Raw genomic sequence first — 25,777 nt, 5'->3', positions numbered from 1 at the left:
TCAATACTATGGCAGACCAGAGGGATTTTATTTAGCCTCTGGCTGCTATAAAAACCCATGAGCACCCTCCCCCCTCCTTTCAAACCTTTCCGCTGCTGCAGTTGGTAATGGCTACGGCATCTAAGGGGTTAAACAACCAGAATCTGAGCTCTTTCAGGTACTGCACGTTAGCGCAGTAGGCCTTCTTTGCCCACAGTATGGCGGTATGTGGGAAGGGGTTAATGAGGCAACTGGGATGCAGAATTTGCAAAGATACATTGTAGGACTTCTGGCTGGACTAAACACATTTTACTACATTTAATTACTAAAATTGTGCTAAAAGATTTATTTGTATTGTTAATAGTTTACTTTTTCTCATTCTTCCATAAAAGCGAGTGTGGATCAAGCACTTACATGGAACTGTCTCTTAGGCACAGTGGGGAGGGATCTGGAAGCTAGAGTCTACAGAGTGGCCTCTATTAAATGTCAGTCGGTGACCTTTACTGTAGAATACAATGCAACACAAACATCATAAAACAGTGAGAATGTAAATCTGCATCCTGCCAACTTCTAGCAATACTTGTCTCTCTCAATTAACAGCTTGGCATGAAGCAACAGTACGAACTGGGGGCGTACCTGAGGAAGAGGTACTCAACATTTCTGAATGATACTTACAGTCGGCAGGAGGTAAGTAGTTTAGTGCTTCTCAATCAAAAACAAGTTTTTTGGGATCCTGTGAAGAAGTAAATTGTTATTTACTTTAACATTGGTGTTCTGTTTGTAAGCTTAGTTGCAGTACAAGAGTTCACCTGTTTAGACAAAACTTCTGTCTTACTTTTCTTCTTGGGCCGGCCACGTCAGGCCTCATGCCCACGGTTGGGTCGGATTCTGACTGCAAATTACCGCAGCGGAATCAGACCCGGCGCCCCCCAGAGACCCTATACTCACCTCTCCAAATCCGCTGTGAGTGTCTCGCCCAGTGAGCCAGTGTGCATGCGCTGGCACTGGGCTGTGACGCAGATTCTTGCGGTACTTCCGCAGTGCTCACAGCAGAAGTATCGTGGGACAGACTGCTTCCATTGACTGCAATTCGGCCTGAGGGAGCATTCACACGATCGTTTGCTGGTGCACACAAAACCGGCGCCCCCACGTACGTGCACAAACACAGGTGAATGCAGGTCCATGCAGCATGGCTTTCACTGGGGCTACGGCTGCAATGGTCTGCCAGCAACCCCTGCAGTGATTTTCAGGGGAGGGCTTTAAATATAAGCCTTCCCCTGAAAATCATTCATATCTGGTGTAAAAAATATATATATACTCACCTCTCTGCCGCTGCCGGGGCTCAGGCGCATCTAGCCATTTGGGTCCCGTCACTGTAATGAAGTTCTTTCAGCAGGCGGGGATTTCAAAATCCCTGCCTGCTCAAAGGGCTGCGTCTGATTGGCTGAACGCTCAGCCAATCACAGGCAGTGCTCAGCCATTCATTGAATGGCAGCTGAGTGCTGCCTGTGATTGGTCACAGCGCTCAGCCAATTACCGGCAGCGTTTGGCCATTCATTGAAATGAATCAGAGAGCTTCGTGATCCTCTGCCACAGCTCTTCTTTACTCCCCACGGGTAGTCAGCTTATCACTGAACACTGTCACAGTGTTCAGTGATGAGGGGACTCCCTGCGGGAAATATTGACATGCACCACAGACCTATGCAGTGCATGCGTATCCTATATTTTACAGGTGCGCGCGTTTGCACACCTGTAAAACACGTACATGTGAACACACCATAAGGAACCAATGGTTTTAATAGACGCGTGGTTATGTGCGCACGTAGGTACGCACATAAACGCGCTCGTCTGAATGCACCCTAAAGCTCTATATATTCCTTTCTTTTTGGTTTTGTCACTTGGGAACCATGAATTACAAAATTATTTGATCTTGTTAGTAAAAGAATAAATCTACCAAAAGTATTTTTGTATGGTATTCATTTCCTTACTGACTGCGACCAAACGCTTCCCACCGCAGACCGAAGGGTAAACCAGTCCCATGTAGGTACAGCAATAGGGTATGCTGACATAATTAATTCTGTTTTTAGGTTTTTGTCAGAAGCACAGATATGGATCGTACATTAATGAGTGCCCAGGCAAACCTTGCTGGCTTATATCCACCTGTTGGCAGGCAAATCTGGAACAAAAATATTGCATGGCAACCAATTCCGGTCCATACGGTGCCACTCTCCGAGGAAAAAGTGAGTGTTAGGAATTTGTTTGCAAAGTTTTGCGATACTTAAACACATGATGAAAAATGTGAATGATGGAAATTAAAATGCTTTTAATCTGGTATTAATGGACATGGAAGATACCAGAAAAGAAGATATTTTGAATTATGAGACAGTTACAGAAAGGTATAGTCTCTAAAAACTACTTGTAAGAACCTTTAGGAAGATAGCTGAAAATAATGTGTTAAAGGGATCCTGTCAGCTAGATGCTCTTCAAACTGCTGGCATCATGTCATAAAGCCGGAGGAGCTGAGCAGACTGATATATAGTTTATACTATTTCTCTATGACTGTATTTACACAGACAGCTGTCAATAATTGACAACACCAGCCCAAGTTCTACTAAATCTTTCCCCATAAAACTATATTTCCATCTGCTCAGCTAGTCCTGCTCTATAACATCATGCCTGCAGTTTGGACACCATGTTTAAGCTGCCACACTATCATAACTCATTAAGGACCAAGTGCGGTAAATATACAGTGCTTGGTCCTGGGCTTTAATCCCGCCCGAAAGTAAAAATATGGTGTGGGATTTAAACTCCTGCTTCTGCAATGGTCCTAAAGGGGTTAAACACAAAGTACCTTGCAATAACTTTGCTTTATAATCAGATGCTTTGGAATATGGAATATAATCAATGCTTTGGAACTAGTTCCCATTGCTCAGTTTTTGGTGAGTTTTTCCACATTGTATGACAGTTATGTGCTAGAAATGTGCCAGATTCTCCAGATTTTTGCCTTGCAATGCATGAAATCTGTTATGATATCCCAAGGCATGATGTATATTTGACAAATCCACAGCATGCCTGGAATCAGCTGCATTTTTTATGCTTTAAGTAATTACGTTTCTTGAAATTTGCTGTACTTTGTTGCCAAATTTCAATATGGATTCTGCAATTGAATTTCTCCAAGTACATAATGCCTAAAGATGTAAGCCATGTCCAGCTGGCGGATTTCTCAGTGAATTTGATGCAGAATCCACACGAATTCCACATGGAATCCATGAAAAAATGTCAATGGGAATCTGCAGCATAATTTATAGGCAGGGATATCTCACTTCTTGATACAAATTTGCCCCATTGAAATAGATTAAATCCACCTGATGAACTGCGTCAACTGTATGTGCAAATCCACAGCAGAAATACGCACTTTAACAGGAGGATTTCTGACACAAATTTTCATAGAAATTTGCATCGGAAAAATCTGATGTGGATCGCCATGTGCATATTGCCTACATTTATGAAGAGTAACATTATGACACTGTTTATTAAAGGGCATGAATTGTTCACTTGAGTGAATTCTGGGTTTCCAGAAGTGATTTTTCCTATCCAGGGAGTCAAAATCCACAATAAAACCCAATTGGGCATTTTGCTGATGCATCTACAGCACAATCTGCAATAAGATTACAAAAGCGGTGATTTTTGTTTCTTTTTTTACTTTTTTGGCATAATCCACAGAAAAATCCACTTGGATGTGCTGCTGTGAATGTCTCTGCAGGTTTTGAGGAACTTTTGCACAGCCATTCTGTAATGTGTGAGCCTGTCCTGGGGGTTAATTTTTGTGCTTTTGAATCATTTAAGAACTATGTTATCAGGACAGGAATTCCTGAGAATGAGAGATCGTCACACGATTAGGTGATGGAAAAACTAGTTTTGTGCATAATCGAAGCTAGAAACCTGTATAGAGTTTGAAATAGAGACTTGAGCTTATCTGGAACTGGAAAATAAAGAGAAAGGCCTGTTGACTCAACTCAGGTAGGTGCGCTGAGCCTTCACCATCTACTCAGTCATAGAACTTGGACAAAAACAATGAAGGTCAGCACCATCCACAACTAATCTGATAGCTTTATTGTGCTACATTTCAAACATATAGGGAATCCAGAAACAGATTATTCAAATCCCAGTGTAGTAGCTGGAGCTGCTTAAAATCAGTGACCGCTGCACCTTCAAAATCAAATTAGTTCTAAATATAAGATACGTCCTATTTGGTATTTCCAGTGCTGTACTGCTTGTGACTGCAGACCAGACCACCAATATGGGAACCGTAAGACCAAGAAGGGGGGTCTTGGGCTAAATGGTTTCCACCCTATCAATTCGATTTACTGTCTCCCACTCCTAAACCAGAAACTCCACTCACAGCAACTAAGAAGAACGTTCAGAAAAGACACTGCTGCCGGACACATCACGGCTCTGTGCAGAGCTAGACTGCTCTCCTGTCTCCAGCGCTTTAGATGAGAACAAGAGAGCTGGGGAGGAGTTGGATTCTGTAGAGAGCAGCAGTGTCAGGTCACTCATGAAAGTTCTTCTAAGCTAAGTTCTTATGTAGCAGAAGTTTTGGGGGGAGGGAGTATGGGCTTTGGACCTCAGGCACAGAAGAAACTATTTGAGAAGCTCAGAGAGGGCACTACTATTTTGAAGGGCATAATTATTTTTAAGGCCACAAAAGGGGCAGCAGAGAGGGCACTATTACTTTGTGGGGCCACAGAAGGGGCACTATTATTTTGAGGGGTATCATTATTCTGAAGGGCAGCAAGCTTCTGACATTGGCAATGGCTTGTCTAAGGCTGCCTATCCACAGGCGTTGCGGTATCCCACGGCGGAGATCCGCCACAGGATACCGCCCCGCCCAGGAGCAGGAGTCGGCAGACGGATCTCCGCTGTCAGCCTATCTGACAGATAGGCTGACCGTGGAGAATCGCGGTAAATTGCCGCCCGCAATGATTCTCCGCTTGTGGACAGGGGGGTAGCGCTCTCCAGAGCAACACTATAGGCAGCCTATAAGAGTTCATGCACCCAACATTAAGCTTTCCCTGGAAAAAGTTAAGCTAAGTGATTGCTCGGCTGCTATTTGTTTAGCTTTTTTGTCACTTAAGTAATTAATATCTATTTGCTTAGTAACTTTGTGTGACCTTGTTTACTTCAGTCTTTGAATCTTCTGTAAAAAAAAAGATTGAAATACCCTTTTATGCCCATACCTATTCTATACCAACACCCTCATTACCTATTAGCAAATAATGCTATATTGCTCACGAAATAAGCGGATATCTGTAATTACCTTGCTTTTGTGTTATTTCAGCTGCTTTCCGTGCCTCTAAAAAACTGCCCTCGGTACAATAATCTGCAAAAGGAAACATATACATCCAACGAGTTTCACAATCTTATAGATCCATATAAGGTAAGTCAAAGGATATCTTTTCTTTATGGACCATCACTAAAAGGTGGTTTTGCTTCTACCTAAATGTTGCATTCTGGTTAATGTGGTACTATACTAATGTACTGTATATTTGATGTATTTATTCAGAATAGGACTTTTAATGACCCCCACCCTCTCAGCATTAAGGCGGGTCCTTACACATATTATTAGCCATATTCTACCTTGAACTGCTTCCTGCCATTACATTTTTGCATATTCGGTTTTATTAAAGAAATAGTACATCCTACCGGCTACAAACAAACATGTTACAGAATAACGTCACCATAAAAATCAATACATATAGTTATAAATAATGCAATCCCATATCTTCTCAGCATCCTGCAATGAAACACCGCACAAAGCATAACAACCTTATCAAGGGTCTCCAGCTTTCCTGTATTACAGGTGGATGACAGGTCCAGGAGCCAACGCTGCTCTGATTTCCCCCTGGAAAACCAATTTCCCCAATCTAAATGAGGTTTTAAAAACCTTTCATTCATAAGAACCAACCTGGATTTGGAGAGAAGCTGGTTTAGGCTTCCAAGTTGGTGGAGGCCTGATGTGCCGATAACTCCTATTAAAGGGGTTTTGTCATTAGAAAAAAAAATTCAATACTTACCTATTCCTCCCCAGGCAGTCTTCTTACTGCATCTTCTCCCCACCGATCTTCTCTTGTCTCCTGCAGTATCCCGGTCACCTCACCTCCAGACAGCAAGATTCTCTTTCGCTGTCGAAGCGTCCATTCACAGCAGTCTCCTTCCTGCAGGGTAATGTACGCTACGTGACTAGTGACATAGCGTTCATAGCCTAGCAGGGACTGCAGAGCTATTGCCGAGACTGCACATGCATACCGTCTCGCTGCAACAGTATATGAACACTTGCAGCGAGACTGTGCGCATCCGCAGTCTCGAAAATAGGTCAGCATTCCTGTTAGGCAGTGAATGCTACATTACTAGTGTCGTAGCAAACATTACGCTGCAGAAAGGTGAATGCCGAGAATGGACACGCTAAAGCAGGAAGAAGAGGATCCGTCTGGCATGCGGTAACGTGACCCGGGGGACTGGAGGAGCCAGGAGAAGATCAGAGAGAAGAAGATGTGGTAAGAAGGCTGCCTGGGGAAGAATAGGTAAGTATTGATTCTTGTTTTCTAATGACAAAACCCCTTTAAGGATGGGATCCAGATAGTAAGAGTAGTTTGATCTTGTGGCAAGTCGGGGTTACTCGCCTGCAGGATCGCTGTTTTTGCCCTTCAGCAAGAAGGACAAGTATACAGGCTCCTGAGACAGGAATTTTTTTAAATCTGGCACCTGCCAGCATTTATTTCATGTCACAACACAGCAAACGTATACAGCACACAATGTCCAGGGTTCACAACACCTGGGGTGTCTAGAGGACATCCTCCTCCATCAGATGGGTGATGGGCCCAAACTGGTCCGTGCCAGGCCTCAGGTTCCGAGTCCTGATGGCTGCTCCTACAGCCTCTACTTCCCCCTGAGTGTGGACGGAACTGATCTTTTTATCTAGTTCCTGCCATACCCACAGGTGTTCTCTTTCTCTTAGGTATCAGAATGGCTGTCTATCACCCTCTACAGGCTATTCTGTACACTGCACTTCTACAATCTGTAATAACAGAGTACACAACTACATAATGTCTGAATCTAATGTCTAATGGATTGTGGATAATGTTGTCTTTACATCATACTGTTTTCTCCCTATAGGACTTACTAAACAGACTGCAAAATAACACAGGTTACTCACCCAAGGAATGGAGTGATGGTCACAAGTGGTGGATAACACATGATGCTTTGTTCTGTGAGGTAAGTATAGTTGCATGGTACATAAACAGACTTTCAGGGCGGCCTCACATGAGCGTATGTGCAGAAACGCACGAAGTAGCGTGACTTTTTGCTTCTTGAATGCTACACTATTACGCATTTGTGTGCATTTTACGGCACTTTTTGCACTGGTGGGGGTTGTTTACATCAGTGCGGGACACAACCATGATTTAAAAGGCTATGTAGCCTAATAAGTCCCCAGTGTTATTGATTCCCCTGCAAAATTGTGCAGTTCATTGCACAATTGCGTGGGGATCTGGTACGCATTTGCACACTACATAGACTCCTATGATGTGTGGGCAAAAGGGAAAACAATGGGTTCTATTCTCTGCGCAATGCGCACACAAACGCGCTCATGTGAAGCTGCCCTTAAAAAGGTTTTCTACTTTTAGGCCATATTCAGACACCCTGTCTGTGCGCTGTCCATTTCATGTACTTTCAGTCTAGGAGAAAAATCGCTCATGAATGAACGCATTAGAATGAATAGGTCTTTTCCTGTGCGGGTTCTGTCCATCTAAAAATCAAACAAAACCTGCACAGGAAAATTGCCTACGTAAATAGACCCTTAGGGTGCCTACCCACTTGCGATTTTTTTTCCTGCGATGTTTTGCGTTTTTTCTCAAGAGCAATTAGTATAGAATGTGTTCTTGTCCATCTGGGTTTTTTTTCCGTTTCGTGGAGTTTTTTCACATAGGAACTGTCAGTTGCATATGTGTCCTTATTTTTCTCTTAATGCACCCATGATTGTCAATAGAGGGCTGCAAAAAACGCGCAAAAAAACGCTGCGAAAAACGCACGGAAAACGCGCAAAAAACGCGCAAAAATGCCGCGTTTTTCACGCGTGAAAATCGGCAACGCAAGTGGGTAGGCGCCCTCAGGGTGGACACCCATTTGCAATTTTTTATTTTTTTATTTTATTTTTTTCCCCTTCTTTCCCTGCGATGTGACAGCAATGATTTTGAAACCAATGATTTTCAATGGTTTCATACTCATTTGCGATGTTTCTGTAGAGTTTCGTAGCGCAGAGAAGAAATCTGCAATATCGCTCAGTGTTTTCAATGGGGTCAGCGGCAGCAGCGCTAACCCCATTGAAAACATAGGGATTATATCGCGGACTTCTACCACAGCTGTGGCAGGAGTTTCTTCAGGACCGCGAGGATAAAGGAAATTCTCTGCCACAGCTGTGGCAGAAGTCCAGGATAATATCCCATTGCTTTCAATGGGGTCGGCGCTGCTACGGCCGGCCCCTATTGAAAGCAGTAATTTTTAGGCAACCCCCACAGCATGATTTTTGGAGAAGGTCTTGAAATATAAGCCCTTCCCTTAAAATCATCCCCAGCTAGTGAAAAAAAACTAAAAAATTCTTTACTCACCTCTCCGCAGCTCAGGCGCGTCCTCCGGCTGGCTCCCCTGCACTGCCAGCACTTTCAGCAGGCGAGGATTTAAAAATCCCCGCCTCCTGAAAGGGCTGTGCTGATTGGCTGAGCGCTCAGCCAATTTCAGGCAGCGCTTAGCTATTCATTGATGAACTTAGTTCTTGAAGTGAAGAAAATAGTTTTTACACTCAGTGATATAGATACACGTATGAAAAAGTTAGTGACTTCAACCAGGCCCCAACATCTTGGGGGCTCCAAGAACCCCATAAAAAAGCAGGATTATTGTATCTATGAATGTTTTATGTAGTAGGTTATCATTTGAAGTGGAGTGCAGGGCCCAGGTATAGCTTTTTCATCAAGGCTTAAGATATCTGAGCCACAGCTCAGAGTAATTCTCTATTTTAGTGCTAAAGTCAACTCCATTTATGGTTGTATATATCAATCTCCCATTTTTTTCCATGCAGTGGGGTTCTACTTTACTCATGATGCTCCCTCTCTAATCTTTAGACTACCCATATTGCCTATAGCATGATGTGGGACAATGATGTAATGGATCAGTTCTGTTAAAAAAGTAGCCCACAAAACAGCTCATGTCAGGCAGACTGGCGCATTGCCAGGCGCCAGTTTGCTGTGGGCGAACTAAGGTAGCCTCACCTGGGCAATCCTGGTTTGCACACTTAACACCTCCAAGCAGGATACCAACTTTGGTGCGGGATCTCCAAACCGTTATACACACGGATAGTTCTGGTTGTGTGGCTGTTGATGCTTCACTGGACCATGGCGCAGTACCTGATGGTGTGAATAGGAACGTAATGCAAAGCATGCTGGAGTCAGGGCCGGCAACACAGGTGCAATAATAAAGTCCAAGCCAAAGGTCAGGGGAGGCAGCAGGCAATAATGAAGTCCAGAGTACAGAGCCGAGGTCACGGGGAACAGCAATTTCCTTCGGTCATTCACCACTTAGTATTATCCAATCATTCATTCCCCCATATATATCCATAAACCTCCTCTTTATGGGAGTTGGACTTAACCCCTTGCAATCCAATTTTAGATTCAGGGTTTCCTAGGGGGCTTTCTCTTTCTGCCATTGTACAATGGCGCCATCTGCTGGCTAGAACCAGTACTGTGGTATGTGACATGCTGGAGAGGCCCCCCGACAACAGAGCGGCCAGTAATATACAGTAAGAATGCCCTGCTGGACGTCTTTCGACATTGGAGCTGTACAGCCTTCAATCAGAATGTCTTTAGACGTCAGACAGTGGATTGGAAAGGGTTAAACTTAAAAGGGTTATTTAAGATTAGAAAAAAGGATCTGCATGTTTTTCCAGGAAGAGCCCCACATCTGTCTTTGGGCAGAGTCTTTTGGTCAAGGTGAAGAGATGAGGAATAAATGGCGGAGCTATCCTGTAGTGGAATGAATGGCCAATATAGTGCTTATGAATTCAGAGATTATTATACGGAGGTGCTACCCATCTGGATTACCACTCTACAGAGGGCAGATGTTTAGAAGAGTGTTAGTGATGCATAAAAGTGACTGGAGAACAGCGCTATTATCCAATAGATTATGAAGGTAAAAGTCACAAGGGATGCATTCCCGACTTTATAAAAAGACCAACAATAAACACGTTTCGAGGTACAAGCCCTCTTCTTCAGTATTGCTGGATACGGCACAAAAATGACAAGTGCAGAAGGACAATGGTACAAAACAGAAACAAAAGGGTAAAAATGCCTGATGCCCCACAATTTTAAAATGGATTTTTTTTCCTTCTGTTTCAGTTCTGTACCATTGAACAAAAAAACTGCTGCTGACTCATCCTCAGGATATGTCATGAATAACAAATCTGTGTGGATCCACCACCCAGGACCCCCACCAATAAGACGATAAGGGGCTGTGGCCAGCTGGAAGACTCAAAATGTCATCCATAGTGTAGTGGCCCGGAATAATACTGCAGCTCTGTTCCATTCACTTCAATGGGAGAGGATAGGTCATTGATAGTTTTGAAAACCCCTTTAACTGTCCCTTGATCTGCAGAAAAGACATGATGGGACCAAGGTGGTTACTAGTGTTTTTTTTTTCCCTACAGATCTGTTTCTGACTAATTTAACCTCAAGACATGGAAACAAATTTTCTATTACTACTTTTCTCCATGTCATAGGGAGGCACAGAGACAGCTAAAGCAGCTCTAAAATGTGAAGACGCACTAAAATTTTCCTTAGCATACCTAACTATTCACTTAACTTTTCAGAATAATCCGTCGATTGTGTGCATGAAGAATAACACTATTTCTGGCCATCATATGACTTATATCCTGTATTGTTCCCTATTCCTCCCTCTCCAGGGTGCACATCTAATTCTTGGTCTTCTCAGGACTGTTGAGAGAAGTCTAGCTGATGTGCTGTGTTCTATACACTGCACACAGAGAACTTCAGATCCTGCTCTCTTAATGTCTGTAACACACTAACATAGAATCATAATGTAGTACAATGTACAGCAAGACTAAACAGTGGAGATGTGATTTTAGTAGCTAAAACAAAGTGAAAAGTGAATTACTATTAGCTTGCAACAGCATCTGTGTGAGTTTCTCCTTCCCTACCCCTTCTGCTATGTACATTTCAAAGGCTATATACATTTCAAAGACTCTTCTTCCTCCCTTCCTGTTCCGACATAACCACATCTCCTTTCAATAAGTTGTAAGCAAGCAGTGGACAGCAAATTTTTAGCACTTTTTCAGCACAAATCGTCATTATAGGTAGATAAAATAAATGGCACTTTTACTAGTTATCACGTGGGCTATCATATAAGCACGAGTTGTTTGAAAGGTTAGTGTCCATTTAAGATTGAGTTGGAGGAATGGGATATTGGGGTTGATAGTAGTCACAGTTGAATTTTTCTCTATGGCTGCATTCGCACTTGAAGGCTGGCTTCATATTCCATCGATCTACAGTAGGTACAAAATTCAGAGGCAGTGTTATTCTCTGAAGGCGTTTGCACCTTCAGATTTGCATGTAGACGAGTGCACAATTTTCAGTACACAGCATTCAGCCCTGGATGCCTCTCCCTTGGAGGCACTGTTCTCAGGTATAGGCCCAAATACAGAACTATTGGTGTGTAGTGCCTGTTTACACAGAGCGGTGTGAATGAGGCCTAACTGATATAAAGTTGATTTCTATTTATTATAGAGAATTCACAACTATACTCTGCCAGATTGGGCAACCAAAGATGTCATGGACAAACTGTATCAACTCTCTGATATTGCCATGTCAAGTCTTTATGGAGTATACAAACACCAGGAGAAATCCAGGCTACAAGGAGGTAAGACAGTCTGATAGTCTTCTATTAAATTCCTCCATTTCTGTATTTGCGTTTTCTAGTTTGACTAAATTCATAGCATGAATGCAACTCAAAAATGTGTTGTGCCAAGTGTCCTTTAGTGCATTCTCTTCGCTATAGCAGTATAAGTAGAGTATAAGGGGGAAGGTTCAAGGCGTGGCATACTTGTGATATAGACCGATAGGTCATGTTTAAGTTCTAAAGGGTATCTCACATCTCAAGACCTCTCTACTACCAGGTCCAAGTTTTCAACACTTGAGGATGCCATGTATAGTATGTTCATTGACACCATGAGCTTTACCATTCTTGTTCCCCCTTTAAAACCAGCTAAATGCTGGACTCACAGCACTATGTACCCAAAGTACACAACAGTCAAATAACAGTTGTGTATCTGGACATACCTTGTTTCCCCAAAAATAAGCCCTATGCCAATTTTTCAGGATTTTCGGGGAGACCTGAAATATAAGCCCTATCCTGAAAATAAGCCCTAGCTGCATTACATAAAAAAAGGAATACATTACCCAAGAGGTTCGGTTCAGGTCTGTCCCGCTGCTCTCCGGAGCTCCGATGCACTTCTTGCAGTCCTCGGCCGCCCACAGAAGATCACTTCCTGGTTATGGGATTCATAAATACCACCTTCAGGAAGTGATGGCTCTGATTGGTTCTCTGTACAGCCAATCAATGCATCACTCAATGAATCAATGCGATGGCTGGGATTGGTCCATCAAGAGCTGCATTGATTGGCTGAGCTGGGATTTATGACTTGGCCAATCAATGCCGCGGCTTAGCCAATTCATAAATTCCGCCTCCACAACATGATGGCTGTGATTGGCTGAAGAACCAATCAATGCAGCATTCAATGAAACAATCACAGCCATCGCATTGATTCATCGAGCCTGCTAGGTAAATATAATAAGACATCCCTTGAAAATAACACCTAGCACCTCTTTTGGGCTAAAAAATAATGTAAGACAGGGTCTTATTTTCGGGGAAACACGGTTTATCTATTTAAAGCCAGCATTAATACCAATAGGAGCATAACTATAAGAGGTGCAGAAGCAGCAACACACAAGGCCAGTTGTCATGGACTACTGGACTGGAGGGGCCCAAGGAGATCTGGGTAAACACATTATATGCTTGCCCAACCAACACTGGGCTAGATAGATTGCTCAGTATGATGCTATGCAAGAGTCAGCTCTCTACAAGTTTTGTCATTTATTGTATTGGAGGACAATAAAAAAATTATTTCTATCCTTAACAGGGTGAACCTAATAGCGCATTGCTCACGCTGCGGAATTCCGCCCCGTGAATTCTCCCATACTCACCCGCGGCATGTTCTATTTGCCATGGGCGTATGTGCGGACGGCTTCCATTGCAGTTAATGGAAGCTGTGGGCGTGTCATGTGACGCGACCGGCGCGTCACATTACACTGCCGGCACGTCATGCATTCTACTGCGCATGCGCGCCGACGGACAGCGAATCCGGAGGTAAATATGGGGTCTCTGGGGGGGGCGCCGTGACGGGCTCCGCTGTGGTATTCCGCTTGCGGAGCCCGTCACGGTCGTGGGCATTAGGCCTTAAACTAGAAATAAATTCTTCTTACTTTATTTTCTATCGTTTGTAGGTGTCCTTGTGGGTTCCATTTTAAAAAACATTACAGATGCTGCAAAAAATCCATTCCGCAACCGAAAACTAATCATGTATTCTGCGGTAGGTTAAAAATTCTGTTTTTATAGCAATGATTAGCAGCAGGTTTTCTAAATAGAGCTGTTTATGGCTCATGCTACAATAATAATGGAGTGAGAACTACAACCGTCCGGAGTGGTGTGGTCACCCACAATGCCACCTAAGGCTTGGTTGTCTCTCTACAGTATTTTGATGAAATCCTACGATACATGGGGACTATAACCAGAAGTACAGGGGATGGACAAAAATATGGAAACATCGTACGAAATGCATGCCTTAAGATACATGCCATTATAAATCATATTTCAATAAGACATGTAGAAACCGATTTTAAGTGGCGGTAATATGACAAAGATGCTGCCGGGCGGAAGATAACATCTGCCCAAGGAACAAGGTTCCATTAGTTAGGGGTTTGAGCTACTTGGCTGCTACCAGCTGGCTCCCAAAACCACCCAGAGCAGGGCAAGAGGTGAAGTAAACACAAATCTGGTTAAAAGGGCAGCTCAGTGCTAATGAATAAATCCAACGCATTTCGTATGGTGTTTCCATATTTTTGTCCACTTCCTGTAATTATGATATACACAAATTTGTGACTGATGCACTGTCTTGCACAGATATTTTGTGAGCCTATTATAAGGCCACTTTCAGGCTCGCCTATTTTAGCGCTGTTTTTTTGGTTCGTGTTTTGGGGACCATGATACTGAGCTAATGTAAGGCTATGGATGTATTTACATGGCTGTATTTTTTAAGGCCTTTTTAAAAAAAAAAATTTTAAAGCAGTATGACCTATTTTTTGGATTTATGTCTTTGTATTGCTATTCTTTACGGAGTTATGATATGTTAAGTGACACATGTCAGATTTCCAAAATTTGGCTCCGTCATTAAGGCGCAAACAGGCTTTGTCACTAAGGGGTTAAGGCTATGATCACATTTGGTTTGTTTCTGTCACAGGCAGAAATTACAATGTAGTGCAGGATCAGACAGGTGATGGACCCCATTAACTTATAATGTGGTCAACAATGTTCGGCCAATGTGTCCATTGTTTTGACAAAAAAGAACGGTGCTGCATGCAGAGGTATGCCTCCATGAATATGACAGAATGGGGTACAAAGCCTCCCGATGGAGCCTTTGACATGGGTATAGTCATGGCCTTAGCAAGCAGTAACCTTACGCCCTTAATTGGCCAGATTATAGAAGCTGATACCCACTTCTGTTTCTTTTTCCTGATTTGCAGTCTGCACTAAATCATATTCAGATCACATCATAGTGGTAGCTATATCATTTTTTAAGCCTTAATGCCACAGGATGTAGGTTTACATTCTGTCTGGGGGCCACCTAACACAGCGGGACGTAAACTTACATCCTGGGGATGGCACAGGCTCACACTATCCTGCAGTGGAGGCGGCTGTCACTGATAGAAGGCCTCCCACTGCAACAGCGGGGATCAATGACAACATCAATCCTCACTCTTAACTCCTTACGTGCCAGAATCAATGCACATTGCAGCATGTAAAGAGTTCACGGAGGGAGCGTAGAGCCGATGGGTTGCCATGGCAACCAGGCGCCATACACTGGTGTCTAGGCCTGGCATGGCTTATGATTGCTGTTGTGATTGAATCTGCATTGCAGTACAGAAGTACAGAAGTACTGCAATGCATTATCATAGTGATCATAGCTTTTATGGTTCAGTGTAAAAAAAAAAAATTATGTTAAAAAAACATTAAAAGAAAAACATGTTTGCACACTTTCCCCTGTATGTGTAACAAAAATGTAACCCCCCTACCCAAAAGAAACTGCATATTTGGTATCATCATATCGATAGTGACATGTTCAGTAAGCTGAACACATTATTTATTCTGCACAGAACTAAAATGGTAAAAAAAACTAAAAAATGAGGCACAATGCTTATTTGGTTAATTTTGCCTCACCCCTAAACAACAATAAAAGTAATGTAAAAATCCATATGCACCCCAAAATAGCACCAATAGAAACTATAGCTCGTCACGCAAAAACAAACTCCCAAAGACCTCCGGACAAGGAAAAATAAAAGTGTTATGGGACTTTGAATTCAACAATGTCAAAAAAATTTTATTATGCAAAAGTGGAAAAAACCTACAAAAAAATAACATTAGTATCGTACCAATCCGCAGAAAAAAATGTATTGTGTCATTCAGGGCTTATTTACACGAGCGTATATCGGCCACCGTTTTCCCGGCCGGATGATATACGCTGCCATCTAAGCAGTCCCCCCCCCCCCCTTCCCTCCCACTCACCGACTCTCTGCCTCTCTCCTACCCTCTGAGCGCTTTGCAGTGGGAGTGGGCCGGACAGGGGCAGGGCTGGATCTATAGTAGGTTTTTGAAAAATTAATTACATTTTGAGTTATGAAAAGTACGGTATATTTCATAATCCAATGTATTTGTTATTTAATTTGAATATATAATGCCAATGAAAAGTCATTATAATATGCCAATTTTCAGATATTTGCTAAACCATATTCAGTCCTAGGTTCAAATTGGACCAAAGACAGCATCTGCATGGACTTTCTATGTTCTCTTAGTTTTTTTTTTTTTTGTTCTCCGCTTCCTCCAGAGAAGGCAGACATATGAATAATCATGGTGGCTCCATCATTAGCATTGCTGCCTTGCAGTGCTGGAATTGCAGGGTCAAATATGGCCAAGGATGATGGCTGTTTATGTTCTGTTTGTGTTTATTCTTCTTGCTCTTCTACTTCTCCAGCTATGAATGAACAGGCATGGTGGCTCAGTTGTTAGCACCTCGGTCTGGCAGTGCTGGAGTTTTGGTTCAAAGATAACCAAGCATGATGGCTATATAGAGTTTTCCCAAGTTGATGCTGCCCTGAATGAGATTTGAACCTAGGACATCAGCATTGCAGGTCAACAGTGCTAACCACTGAGCCACATTCATTGGTACTAGCACTGAAAAACAGATTGTCTTTAAGTTCCATCCGCCTCCCATTGAGTGTATTCTGGTATTCCGTTTCTGAAACTGGAAATAAAAACGCAGCAGGAGATGGAAAATACAGAATCGGATTAAAATGGAAGACCTTCTGCTTCGATACATTTCTATGGGCTTGGAAACTTGTTCTTTCTGTTTAGTTGTTCCCATGACAGAACAGCAAAATGGAAATGAGAATGCTAGTGTGAGCGACCCCTTACCTTACAAAGCTCCATATTTCTTTTTGCATAGTTCATTAAAATGAATTTTCTTAGACCATCCCGACTTCTTTCTCCTAGCATGACTCCACATTAGCTGCTCTCCAGATGGCTCTGAATGTCTCCAATGGAAAGATCCCTCCCTACACTGCATGCCATATTTTTGAACTGTACAAAGCTGATGACGGGTAGGTGACAAATGATGCGACTGTTACATAATTGGGTTTGATACATTGTGTGAGCTGTCAGGCCTGGTCAAAGTTCCTGTGTTAAGTCAAGCGGCGCAGTTGTGCTTCAGCCATCAGCGCCGCTAGGGAGAGTCAAGCATTGCTAAGCGATGTTCATATCAAGTGCTTACTAGTAGGACTGTTGCCCTGTCCCCAAAACATGGAAGACCAAGCCATGGATGGCGAACAGTTCAAGCCGAATCCTCAGCTCAACAGTTCTTCAAACATTTCCAACCATTTTGTGTTCGTGTAGCGTACATCGGGTCAACCTAGTAATAATAATTTACTTGTATATGAAATTACAACCGCTCTGTAGGCTCCGTCTCTAATGGACAGTTTTTACTGAGCTAGTGGGTAAAGTCTGTCACTATGATGTCTGCCATACACAGCACACATAGGGAAGAGAAAATCCCAAAATTGGTATATTGGGCATTGTTGATGAGTTTGATGGGAATACTCCTCTAGGAATTCAGAGAGCATTGTATCAGACGCGAAAGCTGATTGCTGCTCATTGGATGTAGCCTCCCCCCCACCCCACCCTGAAAATAGGAAATTTTGTCACAAAGCTAAGAGGTTATATCTCTGGAAGGGGAAATATATCAAAAAGAGACTGTTTGACTAAGGGTGGATTCAGACGACCATATATCAGCTTGGTTTTCACGCCGAGCCGATATACGGTGTCCTTTTCTGCAGGGGGGGAGGATGGAAGAGCCAGGAGCAGGAACTGAGCTCCCGCCCCTTGCCACTATTTGCAATAGGAAGGGGCGAGGCGGGGCGGAGCTAAGTCCCGGCGCTTAGCCCCACCCCCATCCCGCCCTCCCATTGCAAATAGTGCCGAGGGGCGGGAGCTCAGTTCCTGTGTCTAAATGGGCCTTAAGGCCTCCTGCACTAGACGGGTCAGACCCCGCATGTGGGATTCCCGCAGCGGAGTTAGACCCGGTGCCTGTGACCCCTGCGTACCTGTCCAGTGTCTTCTATCAGCGCTGCAGATGTGCCAGCCGGCACTCCGTCATGCATGCGCAGTAGGCGCTGCTGATAGGCAATGACGCGGATTCCGCAATACTTCCGCAGTACTCACTGCAGAAGTGCCACGGGACAGACGGCTTCCATGGACTCCAATGAAAGCCGTCTGTGCATAGCCCGGACAAAATCGCAACATGCTGCAATTTCTCCCCCGCGAGCAGATAATCAATTTCCACTCCTGGGCAGGAAATCGCATTTTCTCATAGCATGCCATGGGCTGGATTTGCTGCAGAATCTACAGGAAGCCCGCTGCGGATTTCGCAATGCAAATCCGCTCGTGTGCAGGCGGCCTTAGTTGCCTGTAACAACTAATTTTACTAGAGCAGAATACAATATGAAAGCTGAGCCGTGATTGGTTACTTGTGGCAGCTAAGGCAGTTTTTCTTTTGGACAGTTTTAGAGATCTCCTCCAAAATCCATTTGTCCTTAGAACTGTTGTCACGTTTTTTCCATGTAAGATCAGAGTTGGAATTACAAGGTGCTGTTTCTTTGCTTTTATGGAGACGTTTCTATTACTTGGATGGGCATCATGGAGAGGCCTAAGGTACCGATACCAGCTTGAGAACGAGAGTCCTGAATAATTGGCTCACCTGCAGGGACGGACTGACCATTTCACCCACTGGCAAAAATCCCGGTGGGCTAGTCAGGTTCTGGGGCCGGTGCAAGTGTTCTAACATGTTCTGCGCTTCATAGAAAATTTGCTACAATGAGCTATGCACTCTGCATAGACTTCTTCCCTCCTACCTCCAACATGGCTGCGACTGACGGTTGCTGACCCTTGCCTACTTGTTTGCCTCACTTACTGCCGGTTGACCTACCTGCTGTACAAGATGAAGCCATTTTGTATTTTTTTTTCCAGGGACACATTGGATTCCCAATCCGCCCCTGCTGCCCCAAGTAGGGCTTATATGACAGAAGATCTTCTATTAAGAGATAAACATGTTTTTTTAATCATATTTAACATTTTTTTGCTACAAATGTCCACAGGAAATACACAATTGAAATGTACTATCGGAATGACTCGTCGGCAGATCCATACTTGCTCACATTGCCAGGCTGCTCTTCGTCATGTCCTCTGGCAAACTTTACTGATCTGACATCGTCAATAATTGTAGAAAACTGGGAGAAAGAATGTGGAGCCGAGGTAGATGGAGAAAAACGATCAGGTATGATCACATTCTTTTTATTACTATGTAATCCAGGTCGTACAAAAAGGAACCAATAAGGGAACAAAGATCACAGCCAATAGTTATTTAACAGAGTCATGTGACCAGATTAATACAGATATGACAAATCAGACCTTTGATTCAAGCCCATGTTAGCAAAGTGAATATCCAAAAGGCCTTCAGTTCCAGTAAAAATCTTCTCCTATCTCCGCCTCTGTCTGGTGACGTAACCCTCCCCCTACCAATTATTTCACAAGCTGATGGGTCTCCCTTGTGCACCTCCTGAAAATGTTTGAAAACTGCTAATATATTTAATGCACCAGGGAAAACATAGAGAAATAGAGAAAAAAGTTTTTAAAAAAAGTTAAAACCGCACCGTTCCTCCCTTAAGGTCCATTTAGATGGGACGAAAGTCGGGCAAATTATGCCCGACATTCATCTCCGCATACACTCGCTACCATGCTGTTGCATGGGAGCTAGTAGTGGTGGGTCGCTCACAGAGTGGCCAGCAGGGGGACGAGGAGGCTGCAGGAGATTTATCTCCTTGCGCTCTTCCTCCCCTCTCCATTCACTTAACATAGCGGCTGTTCAGTACTGAATGGCTGCTATTTACACTGAGCGATCAGCGATCAGTTCATCGTCTATCGTTTATGCAGCATAAATGATGGACGATCAGCTGATCGCTCATCGTTCAGTGTAAATAGCAGTCATTCATTAATGAACAGCCGCTACGTTAAGTCAATGGAGAGGGGCGGGAGAGTGCGAGGAGAGAAATCTCCTGCGGCCTCCACGCTGTGAGTCAGTGATATTAGCTGTCGTGCAGCAGCATGAGAGCGAGTATGTGCGGGGACGACTATCGGCCATCGTTTGCCTGACCCTCGTCCCATCTAAATGGTTCTTTAGCATGTTTTTAAAAAAAAACACGAAAATCCCACTACAAATTTAATATCTCTGCATGTGTAATGTTCCAAGGAACAAAAGTGGTACATTATTTAACCCACACGGTCCAAGCTGTAAAAAAAAAATACGCAAGACATGCCAAAAATAGCTAATTTTACCCATTCGCCTTCAAAAAAACAGAATAGAAAGTGATCAAAAAGTCAATGCACCATTGATGAAAAAATAAAAGGGTTAGGGGTCTTTAAATGCAGCAGTAGAAAATAAATTTTTATTAAAAAAAAGGGTGAAAAAGTTGCAAAAAAAGCTGTACATCTTACATAAAAATAAGTTTTTAGTGTACAAAGATACAAAAACATTAAAAACAGTATAAAATTAGTATCACCAGAATTGTGCCGATCCCAAGAATAATTACTGTATTTTCCAGCGTATAAAACGACATTTCAAAATTTTCTCAAAAGTCGGGGGTCGTCTTGTAGGGCGGATGCTGAAATTTCCGAGCCGGACTGGAGAATCTGCAGGCGCTGTATACTGTGGGGGGAGCTCAAGAACAGCAACGGCCGCATCCCTGCCGTATGCGGCGACCGTATGAAAACAGCAAGGGCGGCGCTAAGGCTCAGGGGGGAAGTCTATACTCACCTCCCGTGGCGTGTTGTCCTCCTGATGGTCTGCGATTCAATGATATCATTGAATGGCTGTGATTGGTTAACGCAGCGCCGGCTTTCATTGGCTGATGTCGCGCTGAGTTAGCCAATGAGAGCATTAGCTTTCTGGAGGCAGGGCATTCAAGCCCCGCATCCAGAAAGCAATGCTCTGTTGGCATGGAGGAGCGAGTGACAGCCTGCAGCAGCGCCGCAGATCATCACAGAATGCCGCGGTAGTGAGTATTGATTTTTTTCCCCTATATTTTAACTGGAAAAGTTGGGGGTTGTCTTATACGCCGGAAAATACGGTATTATGTTACATTATGTATTCTGCATGCTGAAAAAATGAGGTTCAAAAAACTGTGGTTCAAAAAATGAGGTTCAAAAAAAATGTGAAAATTTTTTTTTCAAAATTCCCCTAAAATTTTTTTAAAAGTTATGCAATACATTATATGTACCCCAAAATGATGCCATCGAAAAAAACAACTTGTCATGCAAAAAACAAGACCTCATACGGCTATGTCGACGGAAAAATGTAAAACTTATGGTTCATGGAATGCAATGTTGGAAAAGAAATCGAAGAACTGTTTGGCCGTTAGGCATAAAATGGACCCGTCAGTAAGGCCTCCTTCACACGAGCGTATGTGCTTTTGCGTGTGCCTCAGCGCAACTGAGCAAGGCTTTTTGGCATGTATAGCAGCGTATTTTACTGTACTTTTTGTGTGGCAAAGGAATACTCATTTGCACACGGCAGACGAAGACGCATCAATTGAAAAGGCTTATTGGTCCCATGTGTTTCAGATGTGTTCTTTTTCCAGCGGAATTACGCAGTGTAACACGTATCCCCTTGCCTATAGTTCGCGCATTTGTGGATCCCCATTGAATTCTAACTAAACCTTTATCATGTAGTTTTTTTTTTTGTTTTTTTGCAGGAACAATTTGCGCATGTGAATGAACCCATTGCAATCAATGGGTTCTATCCTCTACATACTGCACACACAAATTTTGCGCGCACAGATACGTCCATCTGAATCTAGCCTAAGGGTTTAAAGTTTGGATCCGTAAACGTATGGTAGTGTTCACAGTTATTGCAACAGCAGCTTCCAAACATTTTCAGGAGGTGCACAAGGGAGACACAACAGCTTGGGAAGTAATTGGTAGGGAAAGAGTTAGGGCGGCTTCACACAAGCGTGTTTGTGTGCGCAAAATATGCGCACTGTTACGGCACTCTGCCCCCCGAGCGCCAGTTGGGGTGCCCTGATCTCCCGCACCCCCACTGTCCCTGCCTACTTGCCTCGGCCCTGGCTAACCCCAGGCGGACAACTGGACGGCGGTCCCTGCCCTGGCTAGGGGCCTGGCGACTGACAAGCAGGAACCTACCTAATGGGGGGAACAGAATGCCGACAGGGGAGGCAGGTGAATAGACCAACAAAACTTACAAGGCTGGAGATGGAACTCACAGGCAAACTGGCAGGGTGCTGGATAGCAACTAGTGCTGACTGGGCCAGACTAGACTAGAGGCTAACAGAACCAACAGAAGCAGACTGAGTAATAGGGGACCAGAGGGAGCTGACCGACAACTAGGGACTGACTGAGGGGAACCGCAGACAGACTGGCTAGGTGCATGCAGAACCAATAACTGGCAATGAGCTCAGTTCACTGCCAGTCTTTTAACCACAAGGTTCCGCCCAGGGGCGGAGAGTGGGAGGAGGCAACTCCACCCACTGCTGTATAAGAAGCACAGAGGAGTGCGGGCGGCACCCTACGGGCGGGCACGCCCACGCCGCCGCCCACTGGCCAACCCAAGCTGCTGGGATGACCTCGACACAGGGCTCCAGGCTGCTGGAGCCGACGCCGGAGCGACGCGCGCCGACCGCGGGACCCCATGCCGCACTGTATGGTAACATTACCCCCCCTCTGACGGGGGACCTCCGGGCCCCCGGAAACTCGACCAGGCTTATCCAGGCAAAGGCTGTGAAAACGCTGTACCAACCCGAGAATGTGACCCTCCTGAGCGGACACCATGGACTGATCCTCAGGTCCATGACTTCGGTAGTCTGTGGCTGCCCCATTTCCTTTAGGGCCAACCGTTGACATATCGTCATGTTTCAGGTCGTCTTCCGAGTCAATGTCCAACCATTCGCCACTGTCTTTTGACCCATCCTCGCTACCAATGACGCTGCCTTCAAAATCTGAGGCATCTCTAACTTTAAAATCACTGTCATCTGAGCTATCATACTCCAAAAAACTCTTCCGGGCCCCCAAATATTGTACGGTTCCTGGACCCCGGCAAGAATCCAGGACCTCCTGGGCCTTGTGTTCAACTTCATCACAGACCAGGGTGGGCGGCGGGGGACCGGAGGTGGGCATCACCGAAGAGACAACAGGTTTCGACAAAGACTTATGGCACCCTGTGCGACCCCTCCTTTTGCGATTTCCAGAGGACCGGTACCCCTTCTGTTCGACTGAGCAGGGGGGAGGGGGAGCGTGATGGCTATGGCAGGACGGCCCCCACTGGGTTAGCTCCCCAGTGGCCCAATCGAATTGGGGGTTGTGCAACGCCAGCCACGGCATCCCTAGTACCATGTCTACCGACATTTTCTCCATCACCAGGAATGATAGACCTTCCGAATGGCGACCCCCCACCATGAGTTGTAACACTGGGGTCCTCCATCGAACCAAGCCCGAAGCAAGAGGAGTAGCATCAATGCTAGCAAAATGAATTGGTGTCTTCAGCGCCACAAATTCAGCCCTCAGGGGCTCAACGAGACGCCTGCTTATCAGGTTAGCAGCTGCTCCGGAATCAATAAACGCCTGCCCTAGGCGGGAGAAGTTCCGGAATCTAACCTGGCAAGGTATCAGAAATCTAGGACGTACCTGAGGTCCTAGGCGACCCTCCCTGCAGTCGCCTAGGACTGGAAGTCTTTCTGCCGATTCAGACTGTGGACGCTGAGGCCTCCAGGGGCAAGTTATCACCCGATGTCCAGCTTTCCCGCAGTAGAGACAGAGATTATGTAACAACCGAATCCGGCGTCGCTCCTTGGGGTCCAGCGGGTCCAGTTCCATAGGTTCGGGAACAGAGACTGGTACGGACGGGGAGGGAACAGGACAAATGACCTCCCTGACTCTATGGGTCGGTCTATCTTGCTTCCCAGCCCTGAGCCTCCTATCTGCCTTCACTGCTAACTCCATAGCCTCCTTTAAGGACCCGGGAACGGGATGGGAGATCAACAGTTCTTTGACCGCGTCTGAGAGACCTTGCATAAAAACGTCTTTCAGGGCACTATCGTTCCATGCAGTATCACCCGCATAGCGTCTGAAATTGGAGCAATAATCCTCCACACAAAGCGACCCCTGATGCAGCGCCAGCAACCGAGAAACCGCCAACCCCACTCTGTCCGGTTCATCGAAGATGCCCCCAAGTTCCTGAAAAAAGGAGTCCACCGAATGCAGGGAGGGGGAACCCTCGGGAATGGAAAAGGCCCAAGTCTGGGCAGAGCCCCGCAGCAGGGACATTATGAGCCCGACCCTCTGGACCTCCGAGCCGGAACGCATCCGAAAAAACAGGCGACACGCCTGTTGAAAAACAAAAAACTTGTTCCTCTCCCCAGAGAACACCTCGGGAAGAGGGCACTTGGGTTCGGGACTGGTAACGGCATTCTGCTCCTGCGACAATGCCCACTGCTCCTGGGCCACCATGCGAGCTGACAAATCCCGGATCATCGGCACCAGGTCTTGCAGCTGGTTTGCGAGGGCGCTGATCGCCGCCATGAAAAGAAAAACAGTATTTTAAGGGCCAGTTATTATGTTACGGCACTCTGCCCCCCGAGCGCCAGTTGGGGTGCCCTGATCTCCCGCACCCCCACTGTCCCTGCCTACTTGCCTTGGCCCTGGCTAACCCCAGGCGGACAACTGGACGGCGGTCCCTGCCCTGGCTAGGGGCCTGGCGACTGACAAGCAGGAAACTACCTAATGGGGGGAACAGAGTGCCGACAGAGGAGGCAGATGAATCAGACCAACAAAACTGACAAGGCTGGAGATGGAACTCACAGGCAAACTGGCAGAGTGCTGGATAGCAACTAGTGCTGACTGGGCCAGACTAGATTAGAGGCAAACAGAACCAACTAAAACAGACTGAGTAACAGGGGACCAGAGGGAGCTGACCGACAACTAGGGACTGACTGAGGAGAACCGCAGACAGACTGGCTAGGTGCATGCAGAACCAATAACTGGCAATGAGCTCAGTTCACTGCCAGTCTTTTAACCACAAGGTTCCGCCCAGGGGCGGAGAGTGGGAGGAGGCAACTCCACCCACTGCTGTATAAGAAGCACAGAGGAGTGCGGGCGGCACCCTACGGGCGGGCACGCCCACGCCGCCGCCCACTGGCCAACCCAAGCTGCTGGGATGACCTCGACACAGGGCTCCAGGCTGCTGGAGCCGACGCCGGAGCGACGCGCGCCGACCGCGGGACCCCATGCCGCACTGTATGGTAACACGCACACATTTCGCAGAGAATGCAACTCATTGTTTTCAAAAAGATCACTCTCATGGCGAAGTCAGACGAGCGTGTATTTGTGCGCACGTATGTGCGCACAAAACCGCACATCTATTAGAACCATTGGTTTCCTATGATGTGTTTACATGTTACACCTGTAAAGACAGGACATGTTTGCACCACATAGGTCCGTGCTCCGCAAGAATCCCTGCGGGGAATACCCTCATTACTGAACACTATGACAGCACTGTCACAGTGTTCAGTGATGTGAGGACTCCCCGCAGGGATGAAGGAATACCCTGCCACAGCTGTGGCAGAGGATCGCAATGTTCTCCCATTGCTTTCAATTGGGCCGACGCTTCAGCCAATTACAGGCAGTGCTTAGCTATTCATTGAATAACAGCTGAGTGCTGCCTGTGATTAGTCACAGCACTCAGCCAATCACAGGCAGCGCTCAGCTGTCACTCAATGAATGGCTGAGC

At 45.3% G+C, this 25,777-nt stretch overlaps 1 protein-coding gene across 1 annotated transcript in view; it reads left to right on the top strand.

The window, feature by feature from the left end:
* The window catches only part of ACP3 (acid phosphatase 3), a 62,432-nt gene that overhangs the window by 25,458 nt on the left and 11,197 nt on the right, over nucleotides 1-25,777 (top strand). The window contains exons 3-10 of the mRNA XM_066585227.1: nucleotides 580-666; nucleotides 2,067-2,219; nucleotides 5,321-5,419; nucleotides 7,156-7,254; nucleotides 11,829-11,961; nucleotides 13,605-13,690; nucleotides 16,924-17,030; nucleotides 19,080-19,258. Of these exons, the coding sequence (XP_066441324.1) occupies nucleotides 580-666; nucleotides 2,067-2,219; nucleotides 5,321-5,419; nucleotides 7,156-7,254; nucleotides 11,829-11,961; nucleotides 13,605-13,690; nucleotides 16,924-17,030; nucleotides 19,080-19,258 (943 nt within the window). The remainder of the gene's footprint in view (nucleotides 1-579; nucleotides 667-2,066; nucleotides 2,220-5,320; nucleotides 5,420-7,155; nucleotides 7,255-11,828; nucleotides 11,962-13,604; nucleotides 13,691-16,923; nucleotides 17,031-19,079; nucleotides 19,259-25,777) is intronic.

Source organism: Eleutherodactylus coqui, chromosome 12 (assembly GCF_035609145.1).
Source record: "Eleutherodactylus coqui strain aEleCoq1 chromosome 12, aEleCoq1.hap1, whole genome shotgun sequence".
Classification (NCBI taxonomy): domain Eukaryota; kingdom Metazoa; phylum Chordata; class Amphibia; order Anura; family Eleutherodactylidae; genus Eleutherodactylus; species Eleutherodactylus coqui.
The sequence above is the reverse complement of the archived record's forward strand: the minus strand, read 5'-3'. Positions and strand labels throughout refer to the sequence as shown.